At 39.6% G+C, this 23,531-nt stretch overlaps 1 protein-coding gene across 10 annotated transcripts in view; it reads left to right on the plus strand.

Annotated features, from left to right (window-relative positions):
- CAST (calpastatin) overlaps positions 1-23,531 on the plus strand; it is a 129,036-nt gene that overhangs the window by 53,143 nt on the left and 52,362 nt on the right. For all 10 annotated transcript variants that reach the window (XM_067731299.1, XM_067731302.1, XM_067731295.1 and 7 more), the window contains one exon: positions 12,715-12,774. In XM_067731299.1, coding sequence (XP_067587400.1) covers positions 12,754-12,774 — 21 coding nt within the window. In that variant the 5' untranslated portion in view covers positions 12,715-12,753. The remainder of the gene's footprint in view (positions 1-12,714; positions 12,775-23,531) is intronic.

Genomic DNA, 23,531 nt, shown 5'->3' on the forward strand with positions numbered 1-23,531 from the left:
TATCCTGCATATTTTGCATATAGTTTCACTGATTAGAATTAGTGATCATTTTTTCCCCCAGCAATATTATAAAATTACATCATCTTCCATGTGATGGAATCTAATCTTGAGTTTTAAATCAATTAATTAGTTAATTATTAATTGTTTGGAATTTTAGCCACAAAGGATCCACATTGCTAAGAAATAATGTACCCCCTTGCTGAATATCTAGAGATTAACAAGGAAAGGCTAACTTCTTTTGGTTGTTGAGTTTGAGCCCTCCCTTGGCTTTGAGAATCTTTTTAATTATTGTGGTAATGGGTGCTGAATTATTCTCAATGTTCTTGTGATAGACCAGGATTCCTAGCCTAGCAAAAGAGAATTGTTTCCTTCTCCAGTCCTCTGACAATCATATTCTTGCACCTCTTCACATGTTTCCAAAGACTGAATGTGATGAACACTGATCTACATATTTGCAATTAAAATCTTGGCAAAATACCCCGATTGATTTCCAGTTGAACCAGTGATAAACCATATACCATATCTTTTCCGCTTGTGTATAACTTCTCCACCTTCTCCTACTGATCAATGAACTGAAGATTTGGTTACTATTCAAAATGGAAAGACAACCAATAGGAAACAAAAGACGTTCTAGCTAGTTCTGATAATCTGAAAATAATTCTGGAAAGCTGTAGGAGAGGGGTTAGGTCCAGCAGTATGTATGTAGTTTGGAGAAGCTCTCCAGGATCTAGATAAATGAAAATAAGTGGAAAGAAGAAAAAGAAACCAACCATTTATTAATTTGTTAAACAACTACTATGCTAAGTGATTTACATAGGATTTCATGTAATCCTCTTAAGAGTTGCATATTTTGCAAATGGGTAAGTGGGTATTAGGACAATTTTTAAAATGAGAAGACTAAGGCCCAGAGAGATTAAATAACTTACCCTGGGTCACACAGATAGCAAGATTCTATTCGATTCTATTGCTCTTTTCTGTAGACCAGTCTTATAAAATCCTAGACTCAGTAGTTTATATCCAGGCAGTTTAAATAACCAAGAGAGGAATTTGTATCTAAATTCAAAAAGCACTATAAATTAATATTGTGCCCTCTATTATTATGCTCAATATCTTAATGCTGTTGAAATTCTCTCTGATGAATGAAATTTCCTGCTTCTGTGAAAGAGAGCATTGTACACTGATTGGAATTAGCAAATAAGAGTTTTGTTGACAGAGTTTCTTTAGATGTCTTAATAAGCAGTAGAGAAGGGATGAATTAGACACCTTTGAATACGGTGAAATTTTTAAAAAGCAGGATTAAATTACATAGCAAAAAACTCCCTTATCGTGTAGGAATACAGTTGCTTAGACGGAAGGATAAGCTGCACTGTTCATATTTTTACATCAAGTTCAAATGAAGCCTATTTTAAAATCAGTTCTCCTATTGAATTTTTATTTTAGGTGAAAGTGGGATGAAATGTGGTAGAAGATATTATGATTATTTCCACTTTACAGATGAGGAAACAGGCGCAGAGCAGTTAGGGAATTTGCTCAAGGTCATATAGCTGGTAGCAGAGCTGGAATTCAAACTCAAGTGGTCTGGCTCCACAGCCATTCTCCTAACTACGTAACATCACCTCTTTAACATTTGCAAAGATTAAGCTTGCTGTTAGTGTACATTTGTGAATTTGTTTTTCCTATGTGGTTTCCAGAACGACGTTTTATTGCACCCCACATTTTCATTTTGGTTATTCGGAAAGCATCTTGGAGAAGGGAACTTTGTAATAATCCCTGTCATTTAAGCCTTCTTATTAAGAGCGTGCTTCACTGAGAAGCCAGCTGCAAGAACAGTCACGTGACAGGCTCACCTCTCAGCCGCCACACAATGGCTGTATGCCAGTATTTCCTCGTACGTGCCCTCTCAGTTGCGTTGAGACACTTTGAGTCTGTCATCCCTGTAGAGACGGAGGCTGGCAGTTGGTCTTATAACACAACGACCCATAAAACTTCTCATTTCTCTCACACTCTGTTAGGTCTGTGCCTAAGGAATGAATTTGAAAGCACTGTGGAAACCAAGCTGAAAGGCTCTGAGGCAACTGTTCAGCAGAGCTCAGAAGTTTTTATTCTTATACAATAATCATATCATCAGTAACCATGTATGCTTTAGATGAGCTCATAATCTTTTAGGATAAACAAACCATGCATTTCAATCCAAAAAAAAATTCTTAATGTAAAATAGTGTTGCCCTTTGTCTTTAAGATAAACAACATGCGTGTGTAACTTCTCAAAGCAGTCAGTGGTCACCACAGAAGTGCTCCACCATTCTGAGACTGAGGAGAACTTTTGAGGTTGTTGATATTTGTAAAATAATACAGATCACTTTTGTTTCCTGACTTACCATGTGCCAGGCGTTATAAACACACCCTCATTAAATCCTCACTACCATCTTATGAGGTAGGTGTCATCTTTATACCCATTTAACAAATAAAAAACACAGGTTTGGAAAGGTTAAGCAGCTTGCTTGAAGTTGCACAGCTAGAATGAGACCCCAGGTCCATGGGACTCCAGAGGCTAAACTCCTGTGTTTCCCATTTGAACATCTATCATTGGGTACGTTATTTAATAAGCTTTACATATTTATAGCATATCATATTAGAGTTGCAGAACAACAGAGTTCGCAAGCCTGACAGTTTACAGATGAGGAAACTGTGTTCTAGAGAGGTTAAGGCTTAAGTTCAAAGAGCTTGTCATGGGCTGTCTTCCTCATTGTTCATTATATCGCTTCTAATCTGCTGAAACTGCGTGACTCACAGGCTTAAGAAGATCCTAGATGCACAAACCTTTACTAGGGGAGGGGCCACAAGAGGAAAGTAGGCTGTCTTTTCTGGGTCTAACTTCTCTGCTTTGTCTTGGGCAGCCAAATTCAGACATAGCTGGAATTATTTCATGCATCAAGAAAAGCAACCAGAATCCCTAGAGGCATGGACGCAAGTTAAAAAATAAATAAAAGCTGCGTTTCTACTCTTTGATGACTAATCCAGGCTGCGTGCCTTGCTCTCTTCCTTGCTTACAAAATAATCATCCCGGGGCAGAGAGGGGGAAAGGGGGAAAAGTGGAGTTCACAAAGCAATGAAAATGAAACAGTTGTTTTATAGTACTGGAAGTTCAGCTTCATGCGTTTTGTGGATTTTTTCTAAGCACTTGGGGTGGTCCTGTGTTAGACCTCATAATCAGGCACTCACAAGGTGTGGCCAAATGTTCTAAGGTCTCTCTGGCTCTTGGATTGCCATCACAGATCAACTGTGGTTACTGTCCCAGTTGCCAGGCAACATATGGATGTTTATTTTGAGGTTTGCCCACAGGGTTGCATCAGAAACCAAAGCTGCCGTGTGCTCTCCACTTCCCAGAGCAAGTAGAGCTCAGGCATTCTATTTTTATCGTAATATATTATTAAGATAATATATCTTAATATATTTTAATTATATTTAATTAAGATAATTAAATGTATTTTAAAATATATTTTAATATATTTAACTCTTTAATGTAATATATTTAAATATATTTATTTTTATATTATTTTAATATAGTTCATGAATGTATAGCATACTCAGTTGAGATAGAATCATACTCTGTTCCCCCAGGCAGTGTTCAGTTTGCCTCATTTTGCCATGTTCTACTTCATCCAACCGGTTGTACTCTGGTCTGATTATCTCTGGTACTTTCCCACCTCGAAGTCTTGCTCAATCTGTTCTGCTCACCTGGAATGACTACCCCATCTCGGGCTCCAACTCCATGTTTTGTAAAACTAAAATCTTTTATTTTACTTTTTGAAAGTAAGGGAGTCAGCTTGTTACAGCAAAAAGTTCGTGGGCATTATCGTCAATGTCTGTGTTCAGATCCACGCTCTACAACTTCTTAACTGTGAGATCTTAGATAAGTTACCTAACTTCTCTGAGCCTCAGTTTTCTCATTTATAAAATGCAGATAATAATGATTAGGTCCTAGGATTTTATAAAGATATATTGAAATCAGATGCCCAAAGCCCCTGCCACAGTTCCTGGCATATGAAAGATTCTATTAGTCCTCACCTACCTCCCCATCACACTGCAATTAATACTAAGTAAATTGTTCCCATCTCCTCTGTGAAGTTTTTCCTAGCCATCTTCAAACCCACACCTCAGAAATAGTCTCCCTCTTCTGATCTCTTATAACTTCATATTGTACTTAAGATCCTATCGCAATTGACCTGCTCTTATATTACATACATGCTGAGATGTAAGTTGGTGCCCTGATTAGATCTGCTGGCACAAAGCCATGTTCTCCCGGAAAGAGATGGCTCAACTTCATTCATAGATGACCCATTTCATCAGTATCACGTTTTCTGTTACGATTAAATACTATACTTTGTTAGGTGACTGAGTTGCAGTTCTCTTTAGAAGCACCATTATTATGTTAAATAATTAAAGGCATTGCAAGACAAGACGGTATGTCATGGTGTGACTGCGTGGCAAACAATAGAAAGAGCTAAACATCTGAATATTCATCTCCTAAAGTGAATAATCCATCACCGTGAACCTGTTCTCACTGGGTCCATGAATGGTGTTTGTAAAGAACGTCAGTGCTTTTTTTAGAAAGCCCCTCATTAGCCATCTATTGTTTGTTCCAGGTGTCTTACAGGAAGCAGCTCAGGGATTTTTTTGTGTATATGCGTTTTTTTAAAGTTATACAAGTACTGGGTAATGACAATAAAGATGTAAAAGACTAGATATTTATGTTTTCCTAACCAGTTTTCTGACCTGTGCTTTGGACAAAATTTCTGATGATTGAATAAAACTCGTATAATGTTGCTTTTGAGCCATCAGATAATACTCATGTTTATTCATGTACAAATGTATACATTTATTTATTTAACACATACTTATTAAGCAACTACTGTGTGCGATGCTTGGGTGCCTGCAGCAGCTGAGACAGGCATGGTCCCTGCCCTCATGGAGTTCAGGTTTGGGTCTGTCTGACAGATCCTGTGAAGAAAGAACTTTAAAAAAACCCCATGATTTCTTTTCTTTCATTTTTGGGATATGTTATTAAGGTAAGAATCTCATTATGGTTCAGAAGCAAATTATACATTTCTCTCTTATGCATCTAGCAGAGCTAACTTTAAAAGTTAAAAATCAGTTAAGTTGATTTTGATTTGTCAGAACTTCTTAAATTAAAAAAAATTTTTTAATATTTGTTTTGTGCTTTGCCCAGATTGCCCTAATATTTGGTATGTAATTGACTCGCAATAGCCCTGTGGGGTGCATGGTATTTCCACATGGGAAGCCAGTTGCTCTTCAGGTTTAATCGACTTACCTGTGGACTCATCACCACTAAGAAGCTTTCAGGCTGAACCTTTCTTCTGAGTTATTAATTATATTCTTGATTCTAGCTTTTTTTTAAAAAAGAACCAAGGTATTAAAACTATAATTCATTCTTTGTTTAAATGAAACTTTAGTTGACATTTAGAAAATGGAAACAAATATTGGAATCAACAGTGATTTTTGAGCTCCTCTCTGCTATTAAACACTGTGGTAGGCACTGTGGAGAATAGAAATGACCCCTGCCTCTTGATCAATTTACAGCTTCATTGATAAGACATGACATACACTTAGAAAAGACTCGGTAACCCTGAACAGCATATATGATTACGTGTTCAAGTGAGAAGTACAAACATATGAGAGTTGAGAAGGTAATATGAGCTAAAGCAGATACAGGTGTTGTATCTTGAGCTAAATCTTCAAGGGGAGGGTAGGAGCTGTCTGAGCAGGGAAAGGCTTCCTCAGCCGTGGGGATGACAAGAAAGGCTTCCTCAGCGGTGGATGGGAGCCTGATGGTGATGATAACACCGACCAGCATTTGTCCAGCACTTACCACTTGCCAAGTGCTGTTGTAATGGGTTCATGTACATCAACTTATCCTTAAAACAACCCTATAAGGTAAGAATTGTTACTATTCTCATTTTATAGATGAGGACACTGAGGCACAGAGAGGTTAAGTAACTTGCTCGAGGTTGCACATGAATTCAATGCTAGCTGGAATTCCACCAGTCTTGAGTCCAGAGCCGCCTCTCACTCTCTTAACCAGTGAGTTATGCTGCCCAATGAGGTTCTCCTGAGACAGGAAGGACAGCATCCTGGGAGGTGGGGAGACATGGTGCGGGGCATAGCAAGAGACGTAGTGGAATGAGGAGATTAGGTCAAATATGGAAAGTCAAAGGTTCAGGCAGAAGACATTGGACCTTATCTAGGACAGTGAGAAACCACTGAGAGTTTAGTATTTCATCAGAGTGGGAACATGGTATGCATTGATTTCAGGTAAATTAGGCAGCGATAGAAAGGAGTGGGAGCTAGAAGTGGGGGTGGGGATAGGGGTGGGAGAGAACAAGGCATGGAAACTATTAGAAAGGCCTTGATGTAATCCAGGTGTGAGAGATACCTGATTAGACCAGGGAAAGAAATTAAAAGGATGGAATGGTAACGAGGACTTGGAGGTAGACTCCAAGCAATTCAGCGGCAGATGAGTTTCCCTGAATTACGTCATTAGGCCCTTACAGCAACTCCAGAGGCAGGTGGTGTTACTCCCATTTTGCAAATGAGGTTGAAGGCTTCTGGGAGGATAATTAATGTGAATGAGTAAGTGCTGGAGTCGGCATTTGAGCCTGCATCTGACTTTCTTGGCTTCCTCCCTTTAAGGTAAAATAATGTTGTCTGGTAATAAAGTAGGGCTGCTGATAAAGTATGGAGAACTGTTCACATAGTAAATGATATTTAAAATCATGGGCGGAGGGTAGGGGGAGAAGAGGGACTTCCCTGGTGACGCAGTGGTTGAGAGTCCACCTGCCGATACAGGGGACACGGGTTCGTGCCCCGGTTCGGGAAGATCCCACATGCCGCGGAGCAACTAAGCCCGTGCACCACAACTACTGAAGCCGGTGCGCCTAGAGCCCCTGCTCCACAACAAGAGAAGCCACTGCAATGAGAAGCCTGCACATCGCAACAAAGAGTAGCCCCCACGCACAGCAATGAAGACCCAACGCAGCCAAAAGTAAATAAATAAATAAATATATTAAAAAAAAAATAAAGTCATGGGGAGAAATCAACTCTCCGAGGATGCAGTAATATAAGAGAGAAGGCAGAGGGTTTGTGACTAAATATTAAAGAAAGAGAAGAATGGAGCAAGTGGAAAAGGCTTCCAGAAGGAAACAGGTCAGAGGGCTGGGGATTGGACCTGGAGCTCCCTGCGTCACAGCAGCCCTGGGGAAGAGGATGGTCAGTGATTCAAAGTGAAACTGCGGATGGATTATCAGGTGGAAAAGGGCAGCACGTACGTGGGCTGGCATTCTCAGTAACCTCCGCAAACAAAGGCAGCTGGGGTGTGTGAAGGGTGACGTGCTGCCGGTGGGAGGCTGTGGGAACGCTGGCAGTGAGGGGTGGGGAGAGGAAGCAAGGTATGGGGTGAGCGGCAGCCGCTGACTCATCTGCTGGGTGTGCTCTGGGTGGGTGCACTTTCTGAACTGAACTGGGGCAAGGAGGGAGATCAAAGTGAGGCTGAGTGACTGGAGGGGAGGGTTCCCATGAACCAGCTGACAGTGCCTGGAAAGAAGCTGTTTTTTGGGAGCCCAAGCAAGTGAAAAGACTCTAGGACATGGGAGACAGAGAGGTAAGGAGCCGAGGGAATGAGTTTTTCATCAGCCAGATTTAATGGCAGCAGAATGGATGAGTAAGCCCTCTAGGACCCCGCCCCTTCTGAAGAAGCCCTTGGGTCCAGCCAGGACCTGTGGGCGAGCTCACAACCCTCTCCGCTCGCATCCAGCATCACAGGATCGTTGGCTTGGTCCTAGGTCTTGCTTCTCTTCTCGTGCAGCCTCACTAGGCATCCTGCAGAATCAAGGGAAAGCCTTGGATAGAAACCTGCCGTGAGTAAGAGTGGGGGTGAGCAGATTAGTGTACCCAACAGACAGCTCTTTTAAAGGGACCCCATGTGGTGGAGGAGAGACTTCATGCCGCAATTAGGTCATTACTTGCCTGTATATGGTACTGTAAGTGAGCGGGGATTGGCGAAGGCGGATGGATGCCCACTTAGGATTGCAGCGGTTCGGAAGTTACAGTGCCAGGGCTGGCGCTAGTGAGATACACCTGAAAGGAAGGGCATGTAGGATTCGGATATTGGGGGAAGAGAAGCATCCCAACCAGTGGCACTTATGTGAAAAAAAAACATAAAGGGGGAGGTGAGAGAGCTGTGCTCTGAGAAAGGGATGGGCTGGCTGCCTGGAGCAGATGTTCTGCGCTGGGAGATGCGGTGGGATTGGAGACTAGGGTCTTTAAAGGCAAGAGAAAGGATTTCTGTGTGATACAGGGGGTAACAGGAGTCATCATCGCAGGCTCTACTATAGAGGGAGGCATGCGCGTGGGAGTGACACGTGCGAAGACTAGCGTAGCCAGAACAGGTGAGAGAGCTAAAAGGCTGTAGTATGGGAGACCTTTGCAAAATATATGTGAAAAAGGAAAGCAGTTTCCATTTTTCAGGGGTCTTAAAAGCATACCATCTCCCCCTCATATTTCTAATCATTTCCTGCAGTGAACTCCAAAATTCTTATTGTAGCAAGTAAACAAATTTAAAGAGGTTTTGTTGAATAAAGCCAGAACGTTAACATGCCATACTGGATAAGTACAGGATTAAATATTAATTTTTTCTAGGCTGCAGTTACTTTCTTTGATCGATATTGCTTTGTTTTAATGAGATTTGACAACACAGTAAGATTGCTTCAGGTGGGCCTACAACTGACTTAGAACCAAAACATTTCTTCGGTCACCTAGGATTTTCTTCATACCTGTTAGAGCACTTAAGTTGTAACTAAACCTGTTTGATGTCTGTTTATTAAGCTGGACTGTGAACTCTTTCAAGGCTGTGACAGTGACATTCATTGTGTATCCTCAGCCCCAGGCTCATTGCTTTTTAAACAGCAATTGTTGAGTGGCTGGGTGGAAAATAATTAAAGTACTTTTTCTCTGTTCTTTGTTACTCTGATTTGTGCCCTAATTAAAGATTATAAATGATTCATAATACTCTGGATGTCAAGAGATTTGCATGGGTCATTTAGGAGGGAGAGTATTGTTATGGCCGCACTTTAGTCTGATATACAGTCCTAATTCCATAGAGAGATTTTGGTATTTGAGCACTGATGTTGCTTTAAAACCGTCTATGCCTTGATATTAGGACCGGCTGAGTGGTCGGTCCTGCAGCAGAGAGTCACTGGTTTAAAAGTCAGGGGGACTGGCTCAGCCCTGGCACAGACATCTCGGAGGGTCCTCCCCGCCTTCTGCCTGGGTGATGCCCCCGTATCCTTCAATCTCCACATTAATTGTCACTTCTTCAGCATCACCTGTCCCGACTGTCCCCTGAATTAGATCTGGTTGCCTAGTCTGTGGGACATGGTACCCTGTGATTTTCCTTTATAGCACTTATCACAAGTAGTTAATAAAGTGGTTATTCTTTTTTTAAATTTATTTCATTGAAGTATAGTTGATTTACAAGGTTGTGTTAATTTCTGCTGTACAGTGAAGTGATTCAGTTATACATATGTATACACATTCTTTTTCATATTCTTTTCCATTATGGTTTATCACAGGATATTCAATATAGTTACCTGGGCTACACAGTAGGACCTTGTTGTTTATCCATCCTATATATAATAGTTTGCATCTGCTAATCTCCATCCCTCTCCCCCTTGGCAACCACAAATCTGTTCTCTATGTCTGTGAGTCTGTTTCCGTTTTGTAGATAATTTCATTTGTGTCATATTTTAGATTCCACATGTAAGTGATATCATATGGTATTTGTCTTTCTCTTTCTGAGTTACTTCACTTAGTATGGTAATCTCTAGGTCCATCCATGTTGCCGTAAATGGCATTATTTCGTTCTTTTTTTATGGCTGAGAATATTGCATTGTGTTTGTGTGTGTGTATACATATATATATACATATACACCACATCTTCTTTATCCTTTGTTGATGGACATTTAGGTTTTTGTCATGTCTGGCTATTGTAAATGGTGCTGCTGTGAACATAGGGGTGCATGTGTCTTTTTGAATTATAGTTTTGTCCAGCTATATGCCCAGGAGTGGGATTGAAGTGGTTAGTCTATTAATGTCATCTCTGACCAGACTGTAACTTTCACAAGGTCAGAGACAGGTCGGTCGGTTTCCCATCAGCGAACACAGTACTTGACACAAACTATGTTCTGGATAAATACTTACAGAGCCAATGAACTGTGGTAAATTTTGATGGGTCACTTAATCTTTATGAGATACCATTTTCCTCATCTGTTTAAAACCTACACATTCAAAGTTTTTCTCTAAGGTTCTTCAAAGATTTATGGGTTAACTCTTCAAAATTCTTAAATTATAAGTTATTCACACCTATGATTAGAAAGTCAAACCATGTAGAAGATTTAAATTGAAAGTGTATATATTCCCCCAGTAAAGGTAAGAAATAGTAAACTTTCCTTGTCTTTACAAATAAGATTGAACACACTACACTTAGCCAGAGTTGAACCAGCCCATAACAGGGTGGGATTATTTGCCTCCTTTCCAGCCCCCATGAAGTAGTTTTCCTATTTTAGTTTCAAAATGTTTAGTGCCTTAGTGACGGGATAAAACTTTCACGGAGGAATCTATGCTGAGAACAGGTGTGGCCAAGGCCTTCAGCTAAATTCCCATTACAGCCTGCTCCATGCTTACTTATAGGCATTCCATGGAGATCTGACTGTCCTTGGTGAGCCTTTGAAAGTCTTCTTTCTAGGATTTAAGGATCCCTTCCAGCTATTGCTTAATAAAGCAGTAAGGCAGATTGGAAAACCCAAGGCTATGTAATTTCAGGAATGTTTTAATAAACTTGGATGTTTAGAAAATGAATGTTCACCCGAAGATTTGCAGCTTAAAAAGAACCTTTGTGTGGAGTGTTTGTCTTGGGTGGTTTTAGATGGCTGAGGGAAATCACTGAAGGAGTGGGATGTAGCTAAGTGGAACTTCTTGAGTTTGAATGGACCTTTGTACAACCAATTCTACTTGTGGAAAGACAGAATTGTATAGATATGGGAATGTTAATCCCCACAAACTAAAAAAAAAATTCTCCAGGAAAAATGCATATTCACATATTTGTCCATTAATTTGATGAGGGAAATCTACTTTGGTACCTCTTCCAGTTCTTTATCCCAAAGAGAATGTGAGAGAGACAGCACATGCCTGCCACAGTGACAAGGGGTGTGTGTGTGTGTGTGTGTGTGTGTGTGTGTGTGTGTGTGTGTGTGTGTGTGTGTGTTTTAGGGTGGGGGGCTGCTTAAGGGTGCTCAGGAATAGTTAAGTTCATATGACTATGTTTGAAAAGTCAGTATACTAAAGCTTTGGGCTTTTATCTGTAAAATGTGGCAATTTAACTCTAAGCGCCAACATGCTCCACATTAAATGAGGTCGGTGGGGAAAGTGAACGTGTTCGTGGGCCATGGGTTATAGTGGGTTCACGCAGTCACCTTGAGTGTGGTGTGTCGAGGTAGGGGAGCTGGGGCACCAGCAGGGATGGGTCCATCCTGCCCGGGGACTGAGCTTCTGAAGTGGCTCAGGGCCAGGCATCAGGGGATGGGGCTCTGGGTGCTGCTGGCAGGGAGCAGCTGTTTACTGACAGCCAGTTACTTAAGAAGACAACTGGTGCCAGATGGAATCCCTGGGCTCTAAAACCTAATGGAACTCAAATGTTAAGGAGGTTTAAATGAGCCTGAGTTGGAATTCACAAAGAATGTAATTGTGAGTTTAATATTAACCAGTGTAAGTTACTAGAGTATGTATTTCTCAATACCATGCAAGTGTCCACATCCACATCCCCCTGCTTGGGTGATTAGATTGCAGGGGCTGACTCCACATCCCTAGGAAAGGTGTTTCTTGAATACTTCAGTTACCATTCATCACCTTTGCCCTCCAGGGAGGAGCCTAGATGAGACAGATAATATAGCAATATCCCCTCTGCAACACGATCTCCCACCTTCTCTCCCTTACATGACGATTCTAATCTACCTGAGCCTATTTCCCAGAGCTATGCCTACTTGTCTATCTTACAATAGCCTGGGAATAATGCACGAGCAATTTAATGAACACCTACAATGTGCCAGGCATTTTACCCACATTATCGCAAATAATTACAACCCTGCAAAATAGACATTATAGGCCCCATTTTATATACTTGGAAAACTAAGACCCAAAGTCACAGAGCTAGTAATAGGCAAAGCTGGCATTTGAACAAAATTCTGTAAGTTTCAAAGTCCATGTTCTTTCTGAAAATAATACAAACAATAATTAGAATAATATTTACTGAGTACTTAAATACCAGGCAGTAATAAACTTAGAAGGTAGTTGTTACCTACGGAACAAAAACTGAGAAAGGGGAAACCAAAGATCAGAAAATTTAAGTAGCTTGCCCAAGGATTATTTAGTAAGTAGCACACTCCAAATGTGAACCCATTTGATCTGGTTACAAAGGCTTTTTACCCACTGGGCAACACCACATACTGAACTTTTATGGGAGTGGTACTCTCGGTGAGGTAAAACCAAGGTAAAGAGTTAAGAGTAAGTATGGTTAAAAGGACCTGCAGGACAAAGAAGGTTGTAGGTTAACTATAATTAAGCTTCTTATTTCTTTCCTTTCTAGGTGACAACTTCCTCTGCTTCAACCAGGAAGTCTTCCAGTATGAATCCCACAGAAACCAAGGTATGGAGAATCTTCAAGGGTCAACTTGGGTGAATGCCTTTCAGTTGATTATATGGTAAAGCAAAATGAATGTGGGCTGTTGACAGATGGGTTATGTGTCCTAGGAAACTTAGGCTATGGAAGTAAACGTTTTCTTCCTAATTAATGAGAGTCTTTGGAAACTCAACTTTCCTTTCAGTATTTGCCTCAAACACCATCTATACACTTATACGTCATTTTAGAATATCTAGAAAAGAGTAGTCAGCAAGAGTTTTTTCGGTTCTAGACTTGAGTTTTTTAAATTGTAAGATAATTTCTCTAAATACATTTCTCTGGATCTAGAAAAGAATATAAATTCTTAATTTCTTGCTAAAATGGTTTTATTATCCTGGCCACTTAAAACTAAATCTAAGAATGAGAAAGGTTACACTAAGTGAACATAGAAAGAAGTGATACAGATACTGGTTATTTCAGATGCTTTCTGAAGTTTCTTTCTGAAATTTGAGTCATGTGGGGTACCATCTTATTGATAAACCTTTGTCAAGTTCTTGGGATTTATTCTGATTATAATTTCTTGGAATTTCAGAAGAAAAAATACAAGCATGTCCTCCAGTGTGATTGCCACGTGGAGTAAGCCTAGTTCTGAAGAGCTGGCTGAGCTGCCTTAAACCCTCTCCCCTAATTACCATGACTCAAACCGTGTTTCTTGGGAGTGTTTTGGGATGGAAGATTAAAGAGAGAGCATTCTCAAGATGCTCTCAACTAATTCTTATGAGCTAATATTCTTTAGTGCCTTTAAGAGTTACCCCAGCTCCATTATTATCAAATTTCGCTTGTTGAAAATTACCCACATACTTTTGCTTTCTATTTTCCTTGTAACTTGACTATCCCAAGTAGGATCCTATGCCATAACTTAGTACTGGCACCATAACTTAGTGCTACTGAGGGATCCTATGGCCTCATCTTGAACTTTTCTTTAAAGGACATTGCAAATACCTTGAAACACACTGTCCCACTCTAAGCTCTTATAAATGTCATTTAGCACTCATTTTAATTTTTAAATTTATTTTTAATTTAAAGTTATGTTTTTACTTAGTAATTTACATTTACATTAATTTCTTAATTATTTTCAAAATATATGTTAACTGATCCGTAATTAATCTATTAGCTGTCACTACTTATTTATACCAAGCTTAATCTTAAAAAATAAAAAAAATCTGACCTTAATCTTAAAATAATCTTAAGACTGTAGTAGAAATATTTACCCCCCCAAAAAAAAAATTCTCATTGAACCTAGAGTCCATGAAAGTTAAAGTAAGGAGAGAAAGGAAAGCCAGAAATATAGGATTTCTGTTTTATTATTTTGGTTTCATTTGACACAATGCCTGTTTATAATCCACCCCTGCTGACTCTCAGCTTGAGGACCAATGATTATTTCAAGTGTGCCCTGTTATCCAGAGTAAGTGTCAGCAAACACTTCAGCCATTGCTAAGCATGAATCATGAGAATTCCTGGCACTTCTACGGAACTGGATGAAGAGAAGAGAGAGAGAGGAAAGTAGGAGAGAGAAGGAGGGAGAGACAAAAATAAGATGCACATGATGAAGTGTCACCAGTGGCTGACTCAAGACCACTTTTTGCCTCAATTCTCTTTCCTTGGTGGATTTCAATCACACTATTCTCATTAATCATCTTATCTTCATGTGCTGCTTTTTAAATTTTTTTTTTAATTTTAAGAAATGTTTATTTTATATTGGAGTATAGTTGATTTACAACGTTGTATCAGTTTCAGGTGTACAGCAAAGTCATTCAGTTTTACATATACATGTATCTACTCTTTTTCAAATTCTTTTCCCGTTTAGGTTATTACAGAATATTGAGTAGAGTTCCCTGTGCTATACAGTAGATCCTTGTTGGCTATCTATTTTAAACATACTAGTGTGTATATGTCAATCCCAAACTCCCAATTTATCTCTCACCCCAACCTTTCCCCTTTAATAAGCATAAGTTTGTTTTCTAAGGCTGTGAGTCTGTTTCTGTTTTGTAAATAAGTTCATTTGTATCATTTTTTTTAGATTCTGCATGTAAGTGATATCATGTGATATTGTCTTTCTCTGTCTGACTTACTTCACTTAGTATGATAATCTACAGCTCCATCCACATTGCCTCAAATGGCATTATTTCATTCTTTTTAATGGCTGAGTAATATTCCATTGTATATATGTACCCCATCTTCTTTATCCATTCATCTGTCCACAGACATTTAGGTTACTTCCATGTCTTGGCTATTGTAAACAGTGCTGCAATAAACACTGGGGTGCATGTATCCCTTTGAACCATTGTTTTCTCCGGATATATATGCTTAGGAGTGGGATAGCTAGATCATCTGGTAGCTCTATTTTTAGTTTCTTTTTTATTTTATTTTATTTTATTTATTTATTTGTTTTTGCGGTACACAGGCCTCTCACTGTTGTGGCCTCTCCCGTTGCGGAGCACAGGCTCCGGACACGCAGGCTCAGAGGCCATGGCTCACGGGCCCAGCCGCTCTGCGGCATGTGGAATCTTCCCGAACCAGGGCACGAACCCATGTCCCCTGCATCGGCAGGCGGACTCTCAACCACTGCGCCACCAGTGAAGCCCCTATTTTTAGTTTCTTAAGGAACCTCCATACTGTTCTCCATAGTGGTTGTACCAATTCACATTCCCACCAACAGTGTAGGAGGGTTCTCATTTCTCCACACCCTCTCCAGCATTTATTGTTGGTAGACTTTTTGATGATGGCCATTCTGACTGGTGTGAAGTGATATCTCATGGTAGTTTTCATTTGCATTTCTCTAATAATTAGCAAGGTTGGGCATCTTTTGATGTCCCTCTTGGCCCATCTGTATGTCTTCTTTGGAGCAATGTCTATTTAGATCTTCTGCCCATTTTTTGATTGGGTTGTTTTTTTTTTTTGATATTGAGTTGCATGAGCTGTCTGTAAATTTTGGAGATTAATCCCTTGTCGGTCACATCATTTGCAAACATTTTCTTGCGTTCTGTAGGTTGCCTTTTCATTTTGTTTATGGTTTTCTTAGCTGTACAAAAGCTTTTAACTTTAATTAGGTCCCATTTGTTTATTTTTGTTTTTACTTCCATTACTCTAGGAGACGGGTCCAAAAAGATATTGCTGTGATTTATGTCAAAGTGTGTTCTGCCTATGTTTTCCTCTGAGAGTTTTATAGTATCTGGTCTTACATTTGGGTCTTTAATCCATTCTGAGTTTATTTTTGTGTATGGTGTTAGAGAATTTTCTAATTTCATTCTCTTACATTTAGCTGTCTAGTTTTCCCAGCACCATTTATTGAAGAGACTGTCTTTTCTCCATGATACAGTCTTGCCTCATTTGTTGTAGATTAATTGACTATAGGTGCGTGGGTTTATTTCTGGGCTTTCTATACTGTTCCATTGATCTATATTTCTGATTTTGTGCTGGTACCATACTGTTTTGATGACTGTAGCTTTGCAGTATAGTCTGAAATCAGGGAGTCTGATTCCTCCAGTTCTGTTTTTCTTTCTCAAAATTGCTTTGGATATTCGGGGTCTTTTGTGTTTTCATACAAATTTAAAAAATTTTTGTTCTAGTTCTGTGAAAAATGCCATTGGTAATTTGATGAGTTGCATTGAGTCTGTAGATTGCCTTGGGTAGTATAGTCATTTTGAAAATATTGCTTCTTCCAATCCAAGAACACGGTATATTTGTTTGTGTCATCTTTGATTTCTTTCATCAGTGTCCTATAGTTTCTGGAGTACAGGCCTTTTACATCCTTAGGTAGGTTTATTCCTAGGTATTTTATTCTTTTGATGTGATGGTAAATGGGATTCTTTGCTTAATTTCTTTTTCTGATCTTTTGTTGTTAGTGTATAGAAATGCAACAGGTTTCTCTGTATTAATTTTGTATAATGCACTTTACCAGATTCATTGATTAGCTCTAGTAGTTTTCTGGTAGCATCTTTAGGATTTCCCAGGTATAGTATCATGTCATCTGCAAACAGTGACATTTTTACTTCTCCTTTTCCAGTTTGGATTCTATTTCTTTTTCTTATTGCCATGGCTAGGACTTCCAAAACTATGTTGAATAAAAGCAGTGAGACTGGACATCCTTATCTTGTTCCTGATCTTAGAGGAAATGCTTTCGGCTCTTCACTGTTGAGTATGTTGTTAGCTGTAGGTTTGCCATATATGGGCTTTATTATGTTGTGGTATGTTCCCTCTGTGCCCACTCTCTGGAGAGTTTTTATCATAAATGGGTGTTGAATTTTGTCAAAAGCTTTTTCTGCATCTATTGAGATGATCATATGGTTTTTATTCTTCAATTTGTTGACGTAGTGTATAACACTGATTGACTTGCAGATATTGAAAAATTCTTGCATCCCTGGGATAAACCTCAATTGATTGTGGTAGATGATCCTTTTAATGTATTGTTGGATTCAGTTTGCTAGTATTTTGTTGAGGATTTTTGTGTTCATCAGTAATACTGGCCTATAATTTTCTTTTTTGGTGGTTCTTTGTCTGGTTTTGGTATCAAGTTGATGGTGGCCTCATAGAATGAGTTTGGGAGTGTTCCTTCCTCTGCGATTTTTTGGAATAGTTTCAGAAGGTAGGTGTTAACTCTTCACTAAGTGATAGAACTTGCCTGTGAAGCCATCTGGTCCTGGACTTTTATTTGTTGGGAGTTTTTTAGTCACAGTTTCAATTTCAGTACTTGTGATTGGTCTGTTAATATTTTCTATTTCTTCCTGGTTCAGTCTTGGGAGATTGTACTTCTCTAAGAATTTGTCCATTTCTTCTAGGTTTTCCATTTTATTGGCATATAGTTGCTTGTAGTAGTCTCTTATGATCCTTTGTATTTCTGTGGTGTCCATTGTAACTTCTTTCTCATTTCTAGTTTTACTGATTTGAGCCCTCTCCCTTTTTTTCTTGCTGAGTCTGGCTAAAGGGTTATCCATTTTGTTTATCTTTTCAAAGTACCAGCTTTCAGTTTCATTGATCTTTTCTATGGTTTTCTTTGTCTCTATTCCATTTATTTCTGCTCTGATCTTTATAATTTGTTTCCTTCTACTGACTTTGGGTTTTGTTTGTTCTTCTTTCTCTAGTTGCTTTAGGTGTAAGGTTAGATTATTTATTTGAGATGTTTCTTCTTTCCTGAGGTAAGATTGTATCTTCCCTCTTAGAACTGCTTTTACTGCATCCCACAGGTTTTGAATCATCATGCTTTCACTTTCATTTGTCTGTAGATATTTTTTCATTTCCTCTTTTATTTCTTCAGTGATCCATTAGTTGTTTAGTAGCATACTGTTTATTGTTTAGCCTTCACATCTTTTTCTTTTTTACAGTTTCTTTCTTGTAGTTGATTTCTAATCTCATAGAGTTGTGGTTGGAAAAGATGCTTGATATGATTTCACTTTTCTTAAATTTACTGAGACTGGCTTTGTGGCGTAGGATATTATCAATCCTGGAGAATGTTCTGTGGGCACTTGAGAAGAAAATGTATTCTGTTGCTTTTGATTGAATACTCTGTAAATATAAATGAAGTCCATCTGGTCTGATGTGTCATTTAAGACCTTTGTTTCCATATTGATTTTCTGTCTGGATGATCTGTCCATTGATGAAAGTGGGGTGTTAAAGTCCCCCATTATTATTGTGTTACTGTCAATTTCTCCTTTTATGGCTGTTAGCATTTGCCTTATATATTAGGGTGCTCCCACGTTGGGTGCATATTATATTTACAGTTGTTATATTATCTTGTGGATTGATCCCTTGATCATTACATAGTGTCCTTCTTTGTCTCTTGTAACAGTCTTTATTTTAAAGTCTATTTTGTCTGATATGAGTATTGCCACTCCAGCCTTCTTTCAATTTCCATTCCCTCACTTTTGGTCTGTATGTGTCCCTAGATCTGAAGTGGGTCTCTTGTAGACAGCATATATAAGGGTCTTGTTTTCTATGTCTTTTGGTTGGAGAATTTAATCCATTTACATTTAAGGTAACTAGATGTATATTCTTATTGTCATTTTATTGTTTTGAATTTGTTTTTGTGGGTCTTTTTTCTCCCCTTCCTCTAGTTCATTATTAAACATTTCTTGTGTCTTCTCGATCTGTGCCTCCATTCTTTTTCTGAGATCTTGGATCATCTTTACTGTCATTACTCTGAATTCTGTTTCAGGTAGATTGCCTATCTCCACTTCCCTTTGTTGTTCTTCTGGGGTTTTACCTTGTTCCTTTGTCTGGGACATATTTCTCTGCCATCTCATTTTGTCTGACTTTCTGTGATTGCAGTATCTGTTTTGTAGGCTGCAGGGTTGTAGTTCTTCTTGCTTCTGCTGTCTGCACCCTGGTGGATGAGGCTGTCTAAGGGGCTCGTGCAGGCTTCCTAGTGGGAGAGCCTGGTTCTTGCCCACTGATGGGTGGAACTGGGTCTTGTCCCTCTGGTGGTGGGCAGGGCTGTGTCAGGGGGTGTGTTTAGCTGTGGGCTTAGGAAGACTTTAAGTAGCCTGTCTGCTGGTGGGTGAGGCTGTGTTCCTGCTTTGTTGGTTGTTTGATCTGAGGCATCCCAGCACTGGAGCCTACAGGCTGTTGGGTAGGGCCAGGTCTTGGTGAGAAAATGGCAGCCTCCGGGAGGGCTCACACCAATGAGTACTCCCCAGAGCTACCGCCACCAATGTCTTTGTCCCCAGAGTGAGCCACAGCTACCCCCTGCTTCCACAGGAGACCATCCAATACCAGCAGGTAAGTCTGGCCCAGACTCCTGTGAGGTCACTGCTTCTTTCCCTGGGTCCTGGTACACACAGGACCTTGTGTGTGCCTTCCAAGATTGGAGTTACTGTTTCCCCAGTCCTGTGGAATTCCTGTGATCAAACCCCACTGGCCTTCAAAGCCAGACGCACTAGGGGCTCCTCCTCCCAAAGCCAGACCCCCAGGCTGCAGAGCCTGACATGGGGCTCAGAACTTTCACCCTTGTGGGAGAACCTCTGCAATATACTTATTTTCCAGTCTGTGGGTCACCCATCCAGCAGGTATGGGATTTGATTTTATTATGATTGCGCCCCTCCCACCATCTCTATGTGGCTTCCTCTTTGTCTTTGGATGTAGGATATCTTTTTTGGTAGGTTCCAGTGTTTGTTTCTTTGTTTGTTTTTGTTGATGGTTGTTCAGCAGTTAGTTGTGATTTTAGTGTTTTCATGAGGAGAGGAAAGCTCACGTCCTTCTACTCTGCCATCTTGTCTCCACCTCCCTTCATGTACCTCTTTTTTTCTTTTTTTTTAACATCTTTATTGGAGTATAATTGCTTTACAATGGTGTGTTAGTTTCTGCTTTATAAAAAAGTGAATCAGTTATACATATACATATGTCCCCATATCTCTTTCCTCTTGCATATCCCTCCCTCCCACCCTCCCTATCCCACCCCACTAGGTGGTCACAAAGCACCAAGCTGATCTCCCTGTGCTATGCTGTTGCTTCCCACTAGCTATCTATTTTACATTTGGTAGTGTATATATGTCCATGCTACTCTCGCACTTTGTCCCAGCTTACCCTTCCCCCTCCCCATATCCTCAAGTCCATCCTCTAGTAGGTCTGTGTCTTTATTCCCATCTTGCCCCTAGGTTCTTCATGACCAATTTTTTTTTTTTTAGATTCCATATATAATGTGTTAGCATACGGTATTTGTTTTTCTCTTTCTCTGACTTACTTCACTCTGTATGACAGACTCTAGGTCCATCCACCTCACTACAAATAACTCAATTTCGTTTCTTTTTATGGCTGAGTAATATTCCATTCTTTATATGTGCCACATCTTCTTTATCCATTCATCTGTTGATGGACGCTTAGGTTACTTCCATGTCCTGGCTATTGTCAATAGTGCTGCAACAAACATTTTGGTACATGACTCTTTTTGAATTATGGTTTTCTCAGGGTATATGCCCAGTAGTGAGATTGCTGGGTCGTATGGTAGTTCTGTTTGTAGTTTTTTAAGGAACCTCCATACTGTTCTCCATAGTGGCTGTATCAATTTATGTTCCCACAAACAGTGCAAGAGGGCACCCTTTTCTCCACACCCTCCCCAGCATTTATTGTTTGTAGATTTTTGGATGATGGCCATTCTGACCAGTGTGAGATGATATCTCATTGTAGTTTTGATTTGCATTTCCCTAATGATTAATGACATTGAGCATTCTTTCATGTGTTTGTTGGCAATCTGTATATCTTCTTTGGAGAAATGTCTATTTAGGTCTTCTGCCCATTTTTGGATTGGATTGTTTGTTTTTTTGATATTGAGCTGCCTGAGCTGCTTATAAATTTTGGAGATTAATCCTTTGTCAGTTGCTTCATTTGCAAATATTTTCCCCCATTCTAAGGGTTGTCTTTTCATCTTGTTTGTGGTTTCTGTTGCTGTGCAAAAGCTTTTAAGTTTCATTAGGTCCCATTTGTTTATTTTTGTTTTTATTTTCATTTCTCTAGGAGATGGGTCAAAAGGGATCTTGCTGTGATTTATGTCATAGTCTATTTTTTTTAAAGGGGTGACACAAGGGGTGTGCGTGATGCAACTGTTCTTTGTTTTTTATTTTATTTATTTTATTTATTTACTTTTGGCTGCATTGGTTCTTCGTTGCTGCACGCGGGCTTTCTCTAGTTGCAGCGAGCGGGGGCTGCTCTTCATTGCGGTGTGTGGGCTTCTCACTGTGGTCGGAAAAGATACTTGATACGATTTCAATTTTCTTAAATTTACCAAGGCTTGATCTGTGACCCAAGATATGATCTATCTTGGAGAATGTTCCATGAGCATTTGAGAAGAATGTGTATTCTGTTGTTTTTGGATGGAATGTCCTATAAATATCAATTTAGTCCATCTTGTTTAATGTATCATTTAAAGCTTGTGTTTCCTTATTTATTTTCCTTTTGGATGATCTGTCCATTGGGGAAAGTGGGGTGTTAAAGTCCCCTACTATGGTTGTGTTACTGGCGATTTCCCCTTTTATGGCTGTTAGTATTTGCCTTATGTATTGAGGTGCTCCTATGTTGGGTGCATAAATATTTACAATTGTTCTATCTTCTTCTTGGATCGATCCCTTGATCATTATGTAGTGTCCTTCTTTGTCTCTTCTAATAGTCTTTATTTTAAAGTCTATTTTGTCTGATATGAGAATTGCTACTCCAGCTTTCTTTTGTTTTCCATTTGCATGGAATATCTTTTTCCATCCCCTCACTTTCAGTCTGTATGTGTCTCTAGGTCTGAAGTGGGTCTCTTGTAGACAGCATATATATGGGTCTTGTTTTTGTATCCATTCAGCCAATCTGTGTCTTTTGGTTGGAGCATTTAGTCCATTTACATTTAAGGTAATTATCGATATGTATGTTCCTATTCCCATTTTCTTAATTCTTTTGGGTTTGTTATTGTAGGTCTTTTCCTTCTCTTGTGTTTCTTGCCTAGAGAAGATCCTTTAGCATTTGTTGTAAAGCTGGTTTGGTGGTGCTGAACTCTCTCAGCTTTTGCTTGTCTGTAAAGGGTTTAATTTCTCCATCAAATCTGAATGAGATCCTTGCTGGGTAAAGTAATCTTGCTTATAGGTTTTTCTCCTTCATCACTTTAAATATGTCCTGCCAGTCCCTTCTGGCTTGCAGAGTTTCTGCTGAAAGATCAGCTGTTAACCTTATGGGGATTCCCTTGTGTGTTATTTGTTGTTTTTCCCTTGCTGCTTTTAATATGTTTTCTTTGTATTTAATTTTTGACAGTTTGATTAATATGTGTCTTGGCGTGTTTCTCCTTGGATTTATCCTGTATGGGACTCTCTGTGCTTCCTGGACTTGATTAACTATTTCCGTTCCCATATTAGGGAAGGTTTCAACTATAATCTCTTCATATATTTTCTCAGTCCCTTTCTTTTTCTCTTCTTCTGGGACCCCTATAATTTGAATGTTGGTGCATTTAATGTTGTCCCAGAGGTCTCTGAGACTGTCTTCAATTCTTCTCATTCTTTTGTCTTTCTTCTGCTCTGCAGTAGTTATTTCCACTATTTTATCTTCCAGGTCACTTATCCGTTCTTCTGCCTCAGTTATTCTGCTCTTGATCCCATCTAGAGAATTTTTAATTTCATTTATTGTGTTGTTCATCACTGTTTGTTTGCTCTTTAGTTCTTCTAGGTCCTTGTTAAACATTTCTTGTACTTCCTCCATTCTATTTCCAAGATTTTGGATCATCTTTACTATCATTATTGTGAATTGTTTTTCATGTAGACTGCCTATTTCCTCTTCATTTGTTAGGTCCGGTGGGTTTTTGCCTTGCTCCTTCATCTGCTGTGAGTTTCTCTGTCTTCTCATTTTGCTTAACTTAGTGTGTTTGGGGTCTCCTTTTCGCAGGCCGCAGGTTCGTAGTTCCCGTTGTTTTTGGTGTCTCTCCCCAGTGGCTAAGGTTGGTTCAGTGGGCTGTGTAGGCTTCCTGGTGGAGGGGACTAGTGCCTGTGTTCTGGTGGATGAGGCTGGATCTTGTTTTTCTGGTGGGCAGGTCCACGTCTGATGGTGTGTTTTGGGGTGTTTGTGGCCTTATTATGATTTTAGGCAGCCTCTCTGCTACTGGATGTGGTTGTGTTGCTGTCTTGCTGGTTGTTTGGTGTAGGGTGTCCAGCACTGTAGCTTGCTGGTCGTTGAGTGGAGCTCAGTGTTGGCGTTGAGATGGAGATCTCTGGGAGATATTTGTCGTTTCATATTATGTGGAGCTGGGAGGTCTCTTGTGGACCAGTGTC

This window comes from Pseudorca crassidens, chromosome 3 (assembly GCF_039906515.1).
Source record: "Pseudorca crassidens isolate mPseCra1 chromosome 3, mPseCra1.hap1, whole genome shotgun sequence".
Classification (NCBI taxonomy): domain Eukaryota; kingdom Metazoa; phylum Chordata; class Mammalia; order Artiodactyla; family Delphinidae; genus Pseudorca; species Pseudorca crassidens.